This window comes from Calonectris borealis, chromosome 1 (genome assembly GCF_964195595.1).
Source record: "Calonectris borealis chromosome 1, bCalBor7.hap1.2, whole genome shotgun sequence".
Taxonomy (NCBI): Eukaryota; Metazoa; Chordata; class Aves; order Procellariiformes; family Procellariidae; genus Calonectris; species Calonectris borealis.
Window position 1 is genome coordinate 10,153,060 of NC_134312.1, and position 19,997 is coordinate 10,173,056.

The window sequence follows — 19,997 nt, forward strand, 5'->3', positions numbered from 1 at the left end:
TTGCAACAGATTTTACAGGTACCTTAACCAAATGTAAGCTTTCTTTAGTTACTGAAGAGTCTACATGCATCATAAACAGTGTATTTTGGTTTTGTATGTTTAAATGTATTGCTTAAACTGCAATGTGCAGAACACAATGCTTTTCATTTATAATTCCCTGAAAATGAAAGTCTTCCATATCTGTTACACTGATAACACATGCCTCTTTTAATCCCATTTGTGCAATATTTCTCTGAACAGCTGAGCAAACACACTAATGAGTTCAATTTTCATTCAAATGTTACACTTAATTGATGTTTTCTAATATAAGGTCTATTAACCCATTTGTAAAGGCAAGTCCACATGCTTAACATCCACTGACCCATATCAAATTCTCTCAGGAAAAGCAAGTTAAAAGTTACACAAGTGTAAAAGCTTAATAAGGACTTTATTAATGTACATAACCAAAAGTATGATGCGTGGGATCAATAGTAGGTTTTTAGATGGAATAATGTTCATACAAAATTGACTTGCACACTTTTTAACCAAATTATGCCATTTTTACTCTCAGGATTCAAATCCATTCAAGCTGCTGGGCCTAAAAGGTGTAACAGTCTTTTAATCAGATCTAAACTTACCTATTCTGTTAAATATTTCCTACAGTCTCTAATGTAAGAAAGTAGATATTGGTTTGACATCTACTTGCTACAGACAAACATAATTAAAAGTAGACTTAGCTAGGAGAACAATAACTCTCCTAGTCACCCATTTGGTTGATTAAATAATGGGTATTCCAGGGTGCAAAAAGCCTCTTGCCAGTTTTAGTTCTGTGTTCTGCAAATATGAGTAACTTTTTTGTACGTGAATGTGGTGCAGTCAACAATATTATGCTTGGGATTAAGGCTTGTTCTTATGAATAAAATTTTGCAGGAGTGGATTTTTCACCTTGATATGGTTCAAACATGTTGCTTATTTCAGTGTTACCACCTTTAATGTATAGTATCTATGTATTTTGATACAGCCATTATTATTTTCATATTAGCGGGGAGGTTCTTTAAATGTAGTTTTAATATTAAGTGTAGAAATTAATTTCAAGATGTGAAACTAGTAACAAAGTAATCACAATGAAACTGTAATAATCATAGAAAATTATATGTCTACAATCAACATAGCAATCAAAGATGCACCCGGATATGTACATGCATTCTAATTCACTTACAGCTAGAAACTATTCCACTGCAAAAGACAAGAAGCACTATTACTAAGGAATGTCTAGTTTAATTTCAGGGTTTCTAAGTTGGGCAAATAGCATTCTAGCAGAATTTTTATGTTTATAGAGCTCATTTTATATTTTAACTCTTTTTTTTCCCCTAGGAACCCACTGTTATTTCAGCAATGAAGATTTCCACAAAACAGGTACTATGTGCACAAACTTTAAATCACTTCTAAATATTTATTGGTCTCTGTCTTTTAGAGACAGTAACTTGGCAGTCAGTAGAGACATATTAATTACAGCAGCAGCATCTCATCCCTTTACATAAACATCAGTAGTTTCTCAGGAAAATGTGACATGCAAAGGAGAAAGGAAAAGTCTAGTTTGTGTTACTTACTGGTAAGGTGGAAACTAAACACAAACTAACCAGCTGTCTGGAGGCTGTCAAGAAAAACAAATTCCACATTATGGAATGTTCTCATGACAGAGAAACTGTTCAAACAGTTCAAACAGAGTGGCCAAACTTGGTCCCTTGCCTTAATGGGACTAGTTCTAGTCTCTTGTAGGAATAGTCTAGTACAAAATGCCGATAGCGAAGGAAAGACTGGAAATGAGACATTCTCCTGTCTTTCTGTCCAATGCTCATTCCATTCCTGGATGTGCAGCATTCAGCTTTAACAAAGAGGGTAGATCTGATTTAGTCCAGATTTTCTATGGCCTTCTGGTTCAGTGACATAGTTAGGATATGGGTTCCAGACTCCAGAATTTATATTTCCTACTTTCTGTTGAGTTCATAATAACTAACTTCTTAAAGAAAAGATATGTATTGTAGCCTTCGTTGTAGACCAGACCATAACTAAAATGAACTGGACTTCTTCATGGATGGAGGTAAAGTTTTGTCTGATTTACAGTAAAGGTGATTCCTGCATTTCTGAGCAATTACGGGCAATCAATACTAGGCTTCTTTGTGAAGCTGCTGATGAATTATGTAGTCGTGCAAAAAACATTGGGTTGCACTCTGGGAGTGAAGTGGGTATTAGGGTCCTATCTTCCAGTTCTGCCTGGAATTAGGTAGATGGATCCCAGCCACTGCCATTTCCTGTCTCAGAAGTCTGAGACATAAAATTTAGTGTCAAATTTAACATAATAAAACTTTTTTTTTTCTTTTTCGGATTTGTGTTAATTTGGAGCCTAATTCGGTAAATACAAGCAACTTGTTCACACTCATTTTTCCATTAATGTCATTGTCAGTAAAGAGGAGATTTGGTATTACTTCCAGAACTGGGTGCACTAAAAATTGTGTGTGTTATAAATAAGATTTAGTTAATTCATCTACCTCACTCTATACATTATTAAACAGAAGTTGAATTAATTCTGTAACAGAGAGAGCCCAATATTATGTTTAAAGTGCTGCATATTTAACTCAGAATTCACTGTATTTCAGAAAGTTGTCTGAAAACATTCATGTATTTGACAGAGAACATTTTGTTTGGGGACACTCTTCTAACATAGTTTACCACCTAAAACAATAAAAATGGCAGGACAAAAAAAATGTACTATTGAATACTGGGATATTTAAAAACAAACCTGTCAAGTTGTATATATGTTCACATCATACCAAAATGCTCTGCTTTGGATTATTTTTATAAGTACATTCCCTTAAAGCAGCCAATCATATTTGATAATGAACCATGCATTTTCATACAACTTCTTCTTCAAAGCAACTTCAGTTATTCAGGAGAGATTACATTTTTCCCTGAGTCTTTTGAAAACAAATTTACACTGCTATAATTGTCTAAAGCTAAAAAAGAGCATAAAACACAAGTTATTCAGGCAGAGTTAAGCTCATGAAAAATCAACCAGCCTCAGGCTAAAAATGACAGAATCATGATACAGTATGACAAGCTTTTGGCACTGTGTCTCTGTATCAAGTAAGTATATGGCAACACTTCTCCATCTCTTTGTCCAACTTCTGGGGAAAGACTGCATTTTGGGCAGCACTGTGGGGCAAACAGAAACCACCGGATTACTTAAAACATTAGTCTCCTCAGCTTTTCTGGAGTTCTGATAGGCCTGCAAGAATTTTTAGAAGGCAACTTTTTTTTCCCCCTCTGGTTTGATCTGATAATCAGCTGATTTATTAAATTAACAACCTCTTGGGAAAGACTCTTTGCCCAAAAGGCAGTTTGACTGTCTATGGCAAAGTAAGGTCAGACCATTGGTGCAAATCATTCTGTTACTATTTTCTGAATTTCATACTGCCTGGATTTACATATTACTAAGTATCCAGAATAATGACCACCAGCTGGAGTCTAAAACCATGATCAGAAGAGCAGCAAACAGGGCATCAGCCTTCAGGCTGTGCAGCACCTGAAACACATGCTATAGGTCACTAACTGAACTTTATGAACTTAGATACAAGGAGAGTCTTTAAGTAACCCTATTTCGGCCTCACTTTTTTTTTCTTTTTTTTCTTCTGGTCATTCTTTAATTCTGAAGACATTTATTAGAAATTAGGAAAGGTTTTTTGCCAAAATGAAATTTGTTACAGGGGTGCATAGAAAACCATTACACCGTTCTTTATTTTCCCATGTGCATTCTCTGGGTTGATTTTTATATTAGTTGCACCACACGTTGCTACATGCTTATATAGATATTAATGCCCCAATTACATAGGACTCAGATCAATACCATCTGGACATTTAAGATACTTAACTGAAGCTCTAATTTGACCTATGCTGCCTCCATAATCAGTAAAGAGAAAAGGCGTCCCTTGAGAAATGGTTAGGTGACCTAAGATTTGAATTGCTGCTCTTTTTACTGCAGAATGTACCCCTAAGCTGGGTACTTCATTAAGTGAGCTAAGTTAAAGAGAATCAGCTTATGTCTGCTGCCTGTCGTCTGCTCCTCAAGGATACAGCACTAACTGGGGACTGGTGTGTACAGTCAAGGCTTTGTGTAGAGCTCTTTGTGGCCAGGGATTTTTGCCCAGAGAATGTGGTTTTACAACCCAGCTATGGCACTATAATAGACCGAAGCAGCTGCTTAGAAAGGGCTTAGTTTTCAATTTACCAGTGAGTTTTCCTTTGGGTGCTTTCCTTGTCATATTTTCTTTGAGAAAATACTGATGTTTGTATAAATGCACAGGATGTTTCTGTTACAATTAACATGTCTGTATAAACTGCCAAGCTGCTGTCTCTGAAAAAAGTTAACGCAACACCTTTTACGACTGTTTTTGGTTTTGATGTCCCTGGTATCCAATGCTCATCATTTCTAGTAGGTAGGTGACCTCAGCCACCTTCCATCCCCTAATTCTCTGGAAATGGTATCTTTGGGACATCACAATGCAGGAGATAAAGAATTTTGATAACATGTCTTGAAATCCTATTTTTCACACCAGCCTTATGTTTTCTAAGAAAGAAAAATGAATACAAATTTGTGTTTTCTTGGTGGGACTTCATGGAATGAGACCTTGGAAAGACATGTGTTAATTGCTCCACCGTGGGTTCTGGGTAACAATGTTTAAGCTTTTGATAGCAAAGTGTCAGTGTTTCCAAAACAGAAGGATTATGCCATTTAATTTTTGTTTATCTGTTTTAGTTTTCCCCTAGTTTTGCATCTCAGAGGGAACTTTATTTACTTACTACACTCATACTTGTTTTCTTTGTGAATTAGTGCTACGCTGGAATATCTTTGGACTTTCACATAGGATCAGTAGTTCAGTTTCCTTATGTCCCTCTGGGGACCAATTTCCCTAATGGACCACATGAATTTGATATCAGAGAGGAAATTGAGAGAGACAAGATATTCTGTTGTGATGCCATACAAAGCTGTAGTTAATTTTGTATGCATGTTTTTTTATTTACTTCATGGCTTCTCTCTGCATTTGAACTACATCTTCCACTCAACACTGCTTTTTATCCAAAATAAAGTAAGACATCTTCCCTCATTAAAGATATGTTTCAATTAGAGCGTGTGATCTATAGAAAAAAGTATGAAACATCAGAATTATCAGACATGCAAAGAAGTGCATGCATGGCAGCACTTCCAAGCTGAAATATCTTAGCATCAGTCTGAAATAATTTATTTTAGGTTTCCCCCCACACATACACAAATCAAAGTCATATATAGGAAATTTATGTTAAAGTTGTTTTTCTTTTTTTTAATTCAAAAGCATATTGTGCATTGTGTTCTGTCACTGATTGCAGTGCTTTTCCACTGCAGGGATCTGAATACAGAAGAAAAAATGGAAGAGTACTTTAATTTTTCTTACTGTTTAGAGAAGCCACCAAGAGCTTCATACAAAAATCAAAGTTTTTCCTATTTGATTTTTTTAACCCGAGGACAATTCTTTTCTCATCCCTTTAGTGTACATCAAGATCATGATCCTTTATTGTATTTGTAATGGTCCTAACATATTGTTATATAACTTCTTTTTATACTTTCCTAGCAAAAACCTGGTAATTTGCTTTTTTTTTTTTTGCCTTTTTTTTTTTTTTTAACTTTTATAACAGCAACAGCTCTACATTGGTTCAGCCACTGGAGTTTCACAGCTTCCTTTACACCGCTGTGATGTGTATGGAAAAGCATGTGCTGAGTGTTGCCTTGCGAGAGACCCTTACTGTGCCTGGGATGGTTCATCTTGCTCACGTTACTTCCCCACTGCTAAGAGGTAGGGACAGTTTCAGATGTCTGCGTGATTTGCTATTTGTTTTAACTGATGGTCTCTATATGACCAGAGGGCTTTGGAGATTTTTCATGGGATGGTTAACTGGAGCCCTTTCTCTTCCAAAGAAAACATAATTGTTGGAGTTACAAGCAATATGAAGTCTTGGTTGATTTAAAGTGAACACTGCTACTTCTTGAGCTGGCTTAGAAAGCTGTTGTAAAAAAACATTCAGAAAAGAGTTGTCTCTGAAACGTATTCATAACTTTATATTCAGTAATAAACAGCAAAAGGAAAAAAATCACTTTCTCTGATATGAGGAGGGGGCTTGATATTAAAATAAAAGAACTTGTCCAAGTAAATTAACCTACATTTTCATGAATTCTAATTCAAAGGAAATATTTATAAAGTGTTTGAACATGAATGGAAAGTTATTTTTTAGTGGCATATAACATTATTGTTATTATTCAAAAGTATAACTTGTATGCGTTGATGTGTCTCTAAATGCTACCAGATCAGAACAGTCACTATTTTACATTCACTCTGCACCGATGCTAAAGATTTTGCAAGGCAAAGGTTAAGGGAAAACAGATCTGCAAGTAAAAAAATATCATTTTTATAAAAAATCTACAAGTCCTAGCTGCCTGATCTGAAGATTTGAAATAATATTTTCTTTGCCTGCCTTTATCTCTGAAATTCTTTCTCTTAAAGTACATAAACTAGTTACTGAACAGCTCTTAGCTACTGAAGTAGAAATTAGGAATAGCTGAATTGATAATCACTTGCAAATAAGAACACATATTGGTGTAGTGTTGAGATTCCCATGACAAATTGGCTAAAATGATAAAAACGTGCTCATATTAAATCAAATATGCCAAACATCTCACACTTTTAAAGAAACAAGGAGTCCAAGGGTTTATATGCATAAGGAGCCTTTGTCTTTATTTTTAAATTAGTAGCAAATACTTAGCTGAGAATGTAGGGATTCCAAATTCCAGATTTGGATTGGTTGTTGCAGGAGGTGAAATGTGGTAAAGGGTAGGAAGTAGCATTTGTGTCACAGACTTTTCAGATGGAGGGGATTAAAATTTCAAGGTTTGCATTACAATGCATCCTAAACAAACACTGATGACAAAAGAAAAAGCTGCTTATGGAACATCAGGTTCTGTTTTGCACCAGGAAACAGAGTTAATCTGAGACAAGCTTTTTGTGAAATTCTTTAGAAAAGAATTAGAAAGGAGAAACTGAACCCATTCCAAAAGAAGAGCTGGTCAAATTTTCTCAGCTGCATGGGCTAAATTCAAATTTGCGGTGGGAGCATGGCAGTTTCTCTGTAGGTTGAGGAGGAAGGAAAGGGGAGGGAACAGTGAGGTTTTCAAGGAGAGTCTGAGAGATTAATTTGATCTGAAAGTTTTAAGGGTTGGAAGTCAGTGTGGTTGAGTACTGCCTCTGAGTCAAAGGAGACAGTAAGGTCAGCAATCACTGAATCACTCTTCTCTGCTACCTCCCTACTAAGCTTTATCCTGAACCTCATCCTTTCTCAGAATTCGCTAGCACCCATTCCCACTCTCAGCCCATCTCAAGACCCATAGAGCACATCATCCTGTCCTTCATCTGCTTACACTGATGGAAGAAATAGGGCTCTTTGCCTTTTCCTTATTCATCTCTCCAACTTATTAAACAGCAGACCAAGCTCACTGTTGCCATCAGGGGTAAAGGGTCTGGGACCTCTTCTTACAGGGATTAAGGGGCAAGGTTACTGGGGCTAAACTGGGTTCCACAGCTACAGGAAAACCTTGGGGTGCAGAATTTACTCTTCTTGAGGCCACTATGAAAGAAAAAAGTCAGTCCTGGGTGGCTGGGACCCTGACAGTGCATTCAGAAAAAGCTGCTGTCCCCATAGTTCCCCCCATATTTCCCTTGGCAGCAGCAGCAGAATAAAGGTCTGTGTTACTGGGGGAGAGGATCCTCTGTTTACCTGGTACCTGCTGTACCCACTGTCTCAAGCCAGCTTTGAATGCATCTATGACAAAACCAGAATTGCTGGAAACAGCTTAAATGTCAACATTTTCCTAATAATGAATCCTTGTAATTTTAGGCTCCAGAAATATTGGGAAAGTTAAGTCTTGAGGCAATTGCACAGATGCTTTACTAATAGTTGGTTTTGGGGTTTTGTTTTTTGTTTTGTTTTGGTTTTATTTTTCTTCTTTTTCAAAAAGGAGCTTTTATGAGACATGATTTTAATTTACTTTTCTTTCTTTGTGTATTTTACAAGTATAAATGACAGTTCAGAGCTCCTCTAGTGTGACCACTTAACTTTACCCCATGCAGATGTGTTCTGGTTCACATTTCATAAATCATTGTGTTGATACAATGGTGATATGTGCAACATTTTCCTGAGATTCTAACTAAACATCTCATCCAAACTCCATTGACAGTAATATGAGTCTTTCCACAGACTTCTTTTCTACAAATAATATCCTATAAATATGCTGCGTTTCAAAATTTAGGAAGAAGTAACAAAATTTTATGGTTCCTTATGTCTTGGGTGTATTTTTATTCATTGGTAATGAGTAATATGAAGATGATATCTGAAATTAGGATTAGTACGTTTTTTGGATCATATATTAATCAACAGAAGATTCCTTCTTACTAAAGCATGCTAAGATGTCTTAATTCATAATTTTAAAGAAGTTTTATTCAGAAAAATATAAAAAATACACATTCTGACTATTTTTTTCCAAAAAAACCCCACCTGTTGCCATACTTCACATAACTAATTTCAGGTTTAACATTTCAGTAATTTTCAGTAGAAAAAAAAATAGTTAAAATCTTTCAGCCAAGAGGAGTCAGCTGTGCAGCTGATGCCTCTGTGAGAACCCTTAGTATGGGCTGATGCTGGGCTGTAGTGAGAGTCTGCAAACAGGGCTAGTGAACAGAAGAGAGATGGTCTCTGTACTGCAGAACAATGGCTTTTTAAAAATGTGGGCTGTTGTCACAAGGGAGTGACCAGCAGTGCTTTTTACAAGACTACTTGACTTTTGCATATCCGTTGCTGGATGCCATAATCTGAAATCACAGCATTGTTCAGCAGCCTAATCCTCTTTGTTCTCCTCTAATTTTGCAAGCCCTCAGGCTTTCTCCGATTCCTAAAGTAAAGTGCTCACACTTGAAACACATCTTTGTTTGCCTTGTTCTTTTTTCTTTTTTTTATATGAAACGCTTTTCTCCGGCTCAGTTGAATTTTGTGTCACAGCTATTTAAATAAAAATAGGAGCAGACAAAGAGAGAACAACAAATGCAAAACAAAACTGTATTAAAAAGCTTTTTTTTGTAAATACAGCATTTTTTAGCACAGATCAATATGTTTTCCAAAAGAGCCAGTGGAAATAAAACTGGGGAAATAATATACTATGAATGAACATGCAATAAAAGCTAGAACCCAGACTCAAGCTACAAAGGATGGAATAAATGACTTTTCAAAATCTTCCTATCCAAGTGTTTTATTCTGTTTATTCTAAAGACAAAGCCATTTGCAACCGTTTTGAAAAGATTTTGTCAGAAATGTTATGGTGAGATCTGTAGTGTCTGAAATTATCTGTGTTTTTTAATTTAGATTTTGTAGAAAATACAGCACTTTGACATTCTTTCAAAGCCATCCATCCTAACATTTCATTTATCTAGAAGATGCCATGATACTTAAAGTATTCTGTAGTTGCAGAAAAGCTGTAGCTTCTTCCTGGTTTTGGTGCATGTTAAACTGTGTATACTTTGATCCTTTAGAAGTCCTTGTGTCTATGAATCAAGTAATGAATTTGTCTGTGATCAATATTGCCAACACAGTTAAAATAAACTTCATAGGCTCAGTGCAAGAGGTATGTATTTACCAGTTTCTGAAGACTTTACCTATAAGATAAAGGCTGATTCTACAAACTGTGGTGACGCATAGAATATAGTAGTAACAATATAATTTCCTTCCTAGTGTTGTTTAGGTGCCCTTGTGATCTATGTAATTATATATATGTTGCTCTTCAGTCATGGCAAATGTAAATGCTGACCACTGAGAAGGTCACTAACAGTTTTCAAATACAATATTTGCAGACGTACTAGGCGACAAGACATCCGAAACGGAGATCCGCTTACCCACTGCTCAGACCTGCAGCATCATGGTAAGTTATGGGTATGACTGAAGCATAACTAATTTGTATGTAATTTACAGACTGTGCATGAGTAGAGTAGGAAGAACATGAATGATTTGTTGGTGAAATTGTCTTGAACATCTGTGAAAGATGAATATAATACATCATTATCCCAATTTAGATTGCTTACAATGGCCTGGATCAGACACTAAAGACTGGGTTGTTTGGTTTTTTTTTTTCCCCTCAAGTTGACAGTTTTAAGCATTTCCATTTTCAGGCTATGCATATTATGTCAGAGAAGAGTCATATCTACTTCAGAACAGCAAGAAGTATGTACATGTGGCTTCATATAGTTTGCATAGGATGATAACCAAATGCATAATTAACTAACTTGGGTTAATATGGAACAGTCTTTGTTGTAGGTGCCAAATTAGCAGCCCTTAAGGTCAGGATGTTCCTTGTAGTAGGCCTGTCCCATGTGTTTTCAGCATGGGTTTTCTTTGACATCTTTTGGTTTTGTTTTTTGTTGGTTGTTTCATTTTCACAGTGTATTGGCCAGATCTTTCTTTCTTGAATTGTTTGGCTGATAAACTTCTCACAGTTACTAATTTGTTGTCAAACTCTTCAGAAGATCTTCACTCAGAAAATGAAAGATGTCCATTTTGCTGTTAGTGAAGAGAACACTTAGGCAATACTTCCCTCTGCTGGAAAAAAATGATTACTCATGTTTGTGGTACGTCTATAATAACAGTTAAACCACTGGACAGATTTCTGGGAAAAATAAAGAAGAGGTGGCTGAAAACGGAGATACCTCAAAACCCTCATGTCCTTCCAGTCCTTGTAATAGCAAGAATGATAAAGAGTCCAAAGTTGTACTTTTAGTCAGCTATAATTCACCACCACTACATTTCAGTAATATCTCCCTTTTAATCATTTGAAACTCACAGCTAACATTACTATAGCTTTTTTATTATTATTTCTTGATTGTCAGACTCAGGCCAAGCTACTCAGAGGGGAAAAGGGTTTGGACAAGTGCATGAATAGTCTATGATCAATATGTAAGTTGTCACATTTTGAGAACTCATGAATGAACAACTAGTTTAGATCTGAACTAGTCTAAGTGGATTAGTAGAAAGTCCACAAATTTCCAGTTGCATGATATCTAGTAAATGCTTATACAGTGCAGATGAGACCATCCATATATTGGGGCTGAGATGACATTTTCAGTTCCCCAATAGGAAAATTTCACCAGACACTAAACATGGATTTTATTACCAGCAGAAGCATGTCTTAGCTTTACCTTTTTACTATCTGGACATTTTACTCATGAGTAAAATGGTGATCTGGGCTACCACATGTCCAGTTTCTTTAACATTCTCTTGCCCTTGCTAGCTGTGCTATATACAACTGCAGGTCTGTTCTTTACCTTCGTAGACAAGAAAAGGATTTCAAAACACTTTGTTTTTTATATCTTCCCATATTTGGTAAAAATATTTGTCTGAAAAGATATCTTCTGTCCAAAGGGAAGAGAGTAATCTAGCGCAGTTTTTTCATGACAACAATCATGAGAACTCAAAGTCAGGAAAAAGCTATTATATGGTACACCTTATAACAAGGAGCTTTAATACCGCTTTGTCAAAATGAGCAGAGCAAGTATGAGACAAGATATCACTGCAAATTTTACTTAACGGTGAAATTAAGACAGCATGATTAGAAGAATCAGTAACTTACAAAAAATACTGAGGGAATGCAGTTCTAGGTCTTAGACTTTAAGGATGCACTGTCAAAATACTTAATGAATGTTTTAGATTGTTCTTGAGTGAAATTTTCTCTAAATTAATTCTGAGTTGTAAACCTATAAAATTTTCCTATATTTACTTGTCATTTACACATGATCTTGCATTGTACAGACAGCTGCATGGCCCATAAATTTCCTATGCCAACTTATGCTGAATTTTTTCCTTGGTTATGACTAGTAGTTTCCTGGACAACAGATGAAGAACTGGGTTTGTCTATAGCCAAAAATAAGCTCCAGCAAACATTTACTACTTGCCTACACATTCCTTTGCAGTAACTGCCAGTTAATTCTCCATGTGAACCAACAAAAACAAGAAAAAAGAACAATCTCTTAATGTATATCTCACTTTTAAAGACATTGGAGAAACTTACTTTGATATCAGTCTGAAGCACTAATGCTTTTAATAAGATTTAGGTAGCTCTTTCAGTTGCCCTTTTGTGCAAATGTATAAGAAGTAGTATAAAATGACTACACAGCAACATTAGAGGGAGCTGAGGATCCTTAGCTGTACAGGTGTACAGACATTAATGCTTAAATCTAGAAGCAGGATCACCTTTGTGTCAGCTAAAGAACAATTATTTTTTAAAGCGTAACGTACTAGTACTATCAAGAAATTAATTAAGTTCTTTTTTTGAAGAATTTGTAAAAGAAGAGGCACCTTTTTTTAGGTGATTTATCCCAGGGGAAGCTCAAAGAATCACTCTGAATTTAACTGTGTAGTGAGATTCATTCATCTGCAAAGCAATCTTAGTATAAGTACTTAGCCTTTCATACTACTTCTGAATTTCTGTCAGAAATTATGTATTTAAAGAATATTTATCAGGGTAGTAAACTGATACTGCTGTTGGGTTCATTTTGGGAATTACAGCTTTCAGACAGGATTTTGGGTTGAATTTCATAACCAACTTCATGATTCCTATAGTTTTCTAATTCCTCCAGCTGCTCTTCTGAACTTCCCAGACTTTCATTCTTCCTTCTGGTCTCTTCAGCTTCTCCCTCAGTCCCAGAGCTGCACTCTGATCCTGTGATTATTCCATCACTCTGCTTACTTTCTTGCACTCCACGTGCTCAATATTACATGAACTTTATAGACATTTCTGGACCTGCCTTCTGCTCCCTTAAATCATGGAAATGGAATTTGAAGGATCTCTTAAATCCTTCCTCTCTTACTGCATGACTGTCACCCATAGTATATTTTCTGGAACTGTGAGAAATTTAAAGGGGGCTTCTGCCACTTTCCATGGTGATCTCTAACACACTAGAATGCCATGGACCAGATCCAAGAAAACACTCAGAAGTTTGAAATGGCATGAGAGCACCCACCTTCAAGGTAACTTCCATGAAAACTTGTGACTAGCTTCTTAGATACTAAGGATATCCAAGGTACCTAAGTTTTCCAGCAGAAACTTCTCTATATACTTAAAAATATGCTACTGCTCATGGGCAGTAGGACCTTTGCCAAAGAAATATCTATTTTTGTCCTTTGTACTGATATTTAGGATCTAGAAGACTGTCTGCTTGGATCTAATAAGACCAGTGTTACATGTGCTCTGCTCCTGTATAATTCAGTTGGACCATGTGTGTGTTCCTTTGTTCAGGAAAATATAGTCAAGTGGTACTGCAAGCCACCTAATGAGTAACCTGCTGGTTAAATCAGCTATTTAGGATGTGGGAGAAGAGGACTCAAAGTCCACTTAGGCTTAGGAGATTGACTTGATAGCTCTACTTCCAATACAAGCACCCGAACTATCAGATTGCTCGTGTTGAAGTTGGGCCATTCTGCAACCATGAGTCAAAGTTCATGGAGCCTGAGAGAGAGGAATTGAAATAGATCATGCATCCTAAGGTGAAATCCCTGTGTTTCCATCCTTTATTCTGGAAGCCTGTAAATCTCTGTTTCACAGAAACACGTTGCTGGAGCAGTAACTTATGTGTCCCAGGCTATAAAAGGGGACATTTCCTACTGATCGTCTTACGCTGCAGCCCTGCATGTGCTGTCTGTTGTGGATCCCAGTTCAGATATCAAACTGCCTCTTGTTGACTATGTGAGGATCTTTGGCTGCCAGCTCAGCCATGTGAATTCTGTTCCTAGGTTAGAGTACCTAACTTGAAACAGAAGAGTCAGGACATCAGTCAGCCATTCACAATGTTGAATCTGGACCCATGAGTTATTAGCCAATCGTTTCCATTTCCAATCTTTATCTTATCACTTCTAGTTATATTCAGTTAATCTCTTCACATACTTCCAGTTCCTCTGTTTCATTGACACAAATTCACCCATGCTCCACCTCAGACCTTACAACTGGTACCCGTGGCTACATTCTCTTCCAGCCGTCTTACCCTTCTCTTGCTGCTTTGCTTTCTAATTAATTCCTCCATTGCTCCCCATCTTTCTGGCCCAAAGCTGCACTGACATTCTTCATAGGGATGTGATTTCTGAGAGGTGTCATAAAAGTTGTTTCACTTAGTTGTTTATATAGCACCCCACTTACTTGCTGGAAAGGTTCACAATCCAGCAGAGGAAAGCAAACTAACCCATTCCCTATTTGTTTAGTGTTAATAGGCCATTTGATGTTTCCTTACTGAGAACTGGGCAAGCACCCGTTCCTATTCTGTCCCCCATCCCTTCTCCCATCCTCTCTCGGGGCTGCAAGTCATTATGGAAAGACATATGATTGCTGTATCAACATAAACCAGGAGCTCAATTTTATTTTTACCTTTGGCTCAGTCATCTAGCAAACAGCCTGTGTTTGCTAAACAACATGGCCAATATGATAAAGGCACAGCGAAAGCAAACAAAACTTGACAAAGGATTTCTCTGAGAGGATTTTAATTAGACATCATTTTCCTGTTAAAACACATCAAAAGAAGTTCCTTAAAGATTTCCAGTGCTAAAGATCAAAAATGGAAAATGGAAAGAATAACAAATAATGGCAAAGAGACAGAAAACCCCATGAGATCCACACAGCGTTAAATAGCTTACCAACCCCTTCCTCCCCATCTACTCTCCAGGATTATTGTACTGTTGCCACTTAAGTCCATAACAGCATTTTAAAGAGCTAAGGTGGAGAGTTGAAATATGATGCCTAACAGCCTCTGCGGTATTGGAGAAGAATCAAATGCCATATAAGTCCTATAGCTATGTGATATTTCCAGCAAGTTGATGAATATCTTGAAACATTGTTGTTACAAAAGGAAGTAATTTATTTAACTTTCTTTTTCCCCTCCCATTATGTCTGGTTTATTAACCTTGTTACATTTCCATAAATTATATCAGTATGAGAGGAAATGATTAATTGAAGATTGTTTCCTCAAAAACATTATTCCTGGTCATTAACAGCTTCAGCAAACTGCAGTGCCATATAATCCAACACATTATACTACTTTTAAATAGCCTCATGTTTTATTACTTTGCTCTAAAGTATTATGATCATAGAGCCCAGGAGACATCATTACAGACATTCCGCAACTACACTCTGAGTTTTCTCACTGCATACAGTTTGCTATTAAAAATTCTTCTCATGTCCTAGATGTTTTCCTTGATGAATAATAATGAGGTTTACACAAAGTTTCACAATGAAATTCATTAACTTCACATATTGAGATGTTAGCAGCTGTTAGGATTTAAAATACAAAAATAATAAAAAAAACCCTACCAGGGATCCTTACAAAGATAGAGATGTTGACGGAGATTTTCCAAATGGCATACTGATATGGGGATTTTTTTTCTTTTAAGGTTTTTATCTTTAAACACCTTGAGGGAGCCCAATTGCTAAACAAGCAAATTCACTTAGCAATTAAGATTTTTCTTTCCTGGTAATTTTAATTCTTTTTTTCTTTTTTGTTCTTGCTTTACAGATAACCCAAGTGGTCAGACCCTGGAGGAAAAGATTATCTATGGAGTAGAGAATAGCAGCACTTTTCTTGAGTGCAGTCCAAAATCTCAGCGTGCCGTAGTCTACTGGCAATTCCAGAAGCAAAATGATGACCGCAAAGAAGAGGTACAGTAGAAAAAATTAAGAGATGCGACTAGTCTTCTCTAGGAAGATATACTTGAACCTGAGTCCTTCCCAGAGTAACATCCATCTGTTTAGCAGAATTTCTCTGGAATCTTACAATTTCTGTTGTTCTTCGCCATATTCTTACTCTTATCACCATAAAATCCCATAAGCTCTCTAATACGTTTCACAGACTGTTATATCAGAAAATATCCATATCCTCTCCCTGGTCAGACCCCCTGCAAAATACACTGGTTTTCCTGTAGATATCTCAGAAATACAGAAAGGTAACATGCTATATAAGTGCCACCTAAAGCATCATACAAGGATTATATTTAACTTAAATATTACAAAGACCTTTAAAATGCCTCTGAAAAAAAATCTAACTGCATTCATCTAATTATAGTGTTTGACTGAAACAGTCTAACAGGAGCATTTCTTATGTACTGCATGCTCTAAGACTTTGCTGCAGATAAGACAGAGACAGAATGAAGAACTGGGAACACAAGGGTGGACGCAAGGGTATGAAAACTTGTACTTTTTTTTTCATCAAAAGCAATACTCAGAGGCAAAAACACTGACTTTCCCCGCTTGCATTACACTAAGCTGATACTTTATTTTTCTCCTTCTCTTGTCACCAACATTCTTATGTTATTACTCACCCTGGTTCTCAAGTCATGTTACTATCAAGTTAGGTCACGCATATCTTAAGAGAATAATCTACTCTGGTAGGTAGGGAGATCAAGCTAGGAAACAAAAGCTTGTTTTTGTATTGAAGTATTTGTAAATATACCCAAATTACTCTGAAGCATATTTTTTTTTTTAAAGCATGTACTACATACTTAATTACATTAACAGCTTTAGATATTTTTGTTGTTTGCTTTGTTTGCATAAGTAGTGAATTATTTAGAATTTATTCTTGGTGGAGTGAGCAGCAAACAGGTTTGTGACCTTTCTGTCTGCAGTGACATGTGCATTCACAGAATGAAATTGTGTTCTAGATACTAATTAATTCAGAAAAATACAGTATTTTGGATAGCTGCTTTTTGAATATTAAAATTTTGAGATTTAATCCTTATTGTTTCTTTGTAAATTCTCCACTTATGCAGAATCCATTTCTATGCATAAGAGCTTTTGTAGTAAGGAACAATAAGAAGACAGAGAACCTTTCTCACAAGTATATCTAGGTTTGACTAAAAGATAATGATAAATGTGACCTTGGTAATATAGCCGAATGCATCCGTGTTGACTCTGCTGATTACAGGCTTGTATCTTCTGTAATCTTACCAGCAAGTCCATCTGACAGAGTTGATACAGATCTTTGTTCAGCAGCAGCAGGGGCTAAGGAGTAAATTCTTAATCCCCCAAACTCTTTGCCGTACATTAGTAGTTTTTTTCAGAGTATTTGAGCCTTCCATAACGACAGATGACTGGCAAGGGGTTTTCTATTCATGTGGTTTTGGGGATTTTTGGTCAAGTTTTACCAGCTTAAAGGAGCAGTACTAAGGAACTAGTATGGTTAGAGGATAATTTTGCACATATATGAAAGATAACTATTGAAATTACAACTTTTTTCCAATACAGATAAAAGTGGATGATCGCATGATCCGGACAGAACAGGGCCTATTGCTACGAAGTCTTCAACGGAGAGACTCTGGTATTTATTTTTGTCATGCTGTGGAGCATGGCTTCATGCAAACTTTGCTCAAAGTGACCCTGGAAATAATTGATACTGACCATCTGGAAGAGTTGCTCCATAAAGAAGAAGATAGTGATGCCTCCAAGACCAAGGATGCTACCAATAGCATGACCCCCAGTCAAAAGATCTGGTATAGAGACTTCATGCAGTTAATCAATCACCCCAATCTCAACACAATGGATGAGTTCTGTGAGCAGGTTTGGAAAAGAGACCGCAAACAACGCCGGCAAAGGCCTGCCAATGCGCAGGTGAATACAAATAAGTGGAAGCACCTACAAGAGAATAAAAAAGGTAGGAACAGGAGGACCCATGAATTTGAGAGGGCACCACGGAGTGTCTGAGCTACATTACCTCTAGGAACCTCATCCAAGTAGAAACTTGTATAGACAGATAACTGGAAAAAAATGCAATATTCATGAACTTTTTCATGGCATTATGTGGATGTTTACAAGAGTGGAAAGTTCAAACAATTTCCACCGGGTTTAAATAAAATCCATTTCTAACTTTCCTAGTAAGTCCTTCCTCTCTGCTCTAAGACCAGAAAGACCAGAGTTTCAAGGATGATAACTCGCCTGGATCTAGCTTACTGCTCAAAAAGTTCTGCAAGTGTTCAGCAGGCAAGTTTAGCTTTCTCTTTTGCCTGAGATATAAACAAAATGCTGTATTTCATGCTGTTATCTTAAAGAAAAGAAAAACAAAACCCACCTTTCATCATCAGCACTACCACTTCTAAACTTATATATAAAACTGCATGAACTCATTAAGCTGATGAACATCTAAACATGTGATTGGACACAAGGATTTTGTTCTTGTTTTGTCTACCAGTTCTCCTGTTTATATGTATTAGAAGAGGAAAAACAATACTGAATGAGATTGATTGTGGAAATCTGAACAACATAAGCCATCCATCATCTGGAAGAACAAAAAAATATGGAGTACACTGGCCTACTACTGATGACTTCTTTCAGCTTTGATCTAAAGATGTATTTTATTAAAACTATAATTTAAATGTACCATGAAAAATATGCAGCAAACATTAGCTCTTTTCTAAAATAGATTAGGCTTTTTGTCTTAGAAATATTGTACTTTCTAATTATTGGTTTAGAGGAAAAAAAGACAACTTCCAATTATGAGATGTTTTACTCTTTTATTTGGAAAATCTTCCAGGGGAGCTAGTCACACTGCAGTTAACCTCCTCCCCTTTCAGTAATCTGTATGACATGTAACTTCAAAACAATTTTAAACCTAAGCTATTTTAACATGAAAGTCGCTGTATAGCATGGAAGTCTTCTGCATTCTTTTTTTCTAAGTATGGCATTTGAAATGATTCAACTTGTATAATACCTTGCATTAGATTGAACCAATGAAGAGGAGAGCATTGATTTTCAGTTGTATATTTTTTTTAATTAAAAAAAAGTAAATAGCATTAAAATACCCTCTACTAATTATACTCTTGCTTTCTTGGTTCGTAAATATTTGTGAATGCTAATATTTAAATACTGTGGTTCATAGACTGTCATATATCCATGAGCAAAGCTCACATTCAGTTTAAGGAGTTTTGTTCCCAGCTCAGTGGTAGAAATATGTCTACACTACTGATTCCCAGTGCTCCATTCTTTCTGTGGGCCAGATCACCCAAATGCAAAGAACCAGCACTAGGCCACGTAAATAGCAACCTCAAAGCCAGCTCTCTGTTTTAAGATCTAAGGGACAGTTTTATCTGTGGGTGAAGTCTGCTGCAGTAGTAAATTGGTGAAGTTCAGCTTAAGACTAGTTTATACCAACAGATAATTTGGTCCTGCACTTCTGTCTTATTCTATATACAGGAGAGCAACAGGGTAAAGCAGACAATGTACTTGCACCATAAGTGTCCGTTTAGGGTTATAAGTAGTGGATTTATTCACCTCAGCACAGATGTGCCTTTGGTCCCCAGTTCTATGGTGTCCAGTTCTTTTGAGGTCATCTTTCTCCAGCCTCCCATATTTTATCTTGGTAGAGTCCGTAAATGACATAATTTCAAGTAATGTCATTGTGGGGAAAATTACTAGAACAAAGTCCTTCGTTTGCTAAAGGAGCTTTTTTATAAAAGTGTGTCTGTATTGATGACTGATCTGTTCTGTTGTTATTCACTCCAGATTATTTAATTTATCAATCACTACACTATCAGCCTTATCAGATACAATATCACACAACTGCTGTGACAGCATGTCTCACAATATGTCACAGTCTCCTTGCCACTCACCAATTCAAGTATCCTTCAGACTAGTGAAGCCTTGGCTTTTTGCCTCCATAGCAATTGGACTTTTACTAATGGTCCAGTCACTTTAGTCCCCTTTGAATCTTTTGCAGGGGATGAACTTGTGAGGTTTTTTGTCATGTAATTCTTTAGCAAAAAATTCATTGAATAGACCAAGACAAGGCTATAAGGCTATAAGGCCATGATTTAGGAAAGCACTTGGGCATTTAGTTTTAAAGCAACTTTAAGTCTCTCTTAGGTTTAACTTG

The 19,997-nt window shown here is 36.5% G+C and overlaps 1 protein-coding gene across 1 annotated transcript in view; it reads left to right on the forward strand.

Annotated features, from left to right (window-relative positions):
- Positions 1-18,173, forward strand: part of SEMA3A (semaphorin 3A) — a 170,274-nt gene extending 152,101 nt beyond the window's left edge. Inside the window, 5 exon segments of the mRNA XM_075144381.1 lie at positions 1,354-1,395; positions 5,707-5,864; positions 9,960-10,027; positions 15,654-15,796; positions 17,378-18,173. Of these exon segments, the coding sequence (XP_075000482.1) occupies positions 1,354-1,395; positions 5,707-5,864; positions 9,960-10,027; positions 15,654-15,796; positions 17,378-17,833 (867 nt within the window). The 3' untranslated portion in view covers positions 17,834-18,173.
- The last annotated feature ends 1,824 nt before the right edge of the window (positions 18,174-19,997 follow it).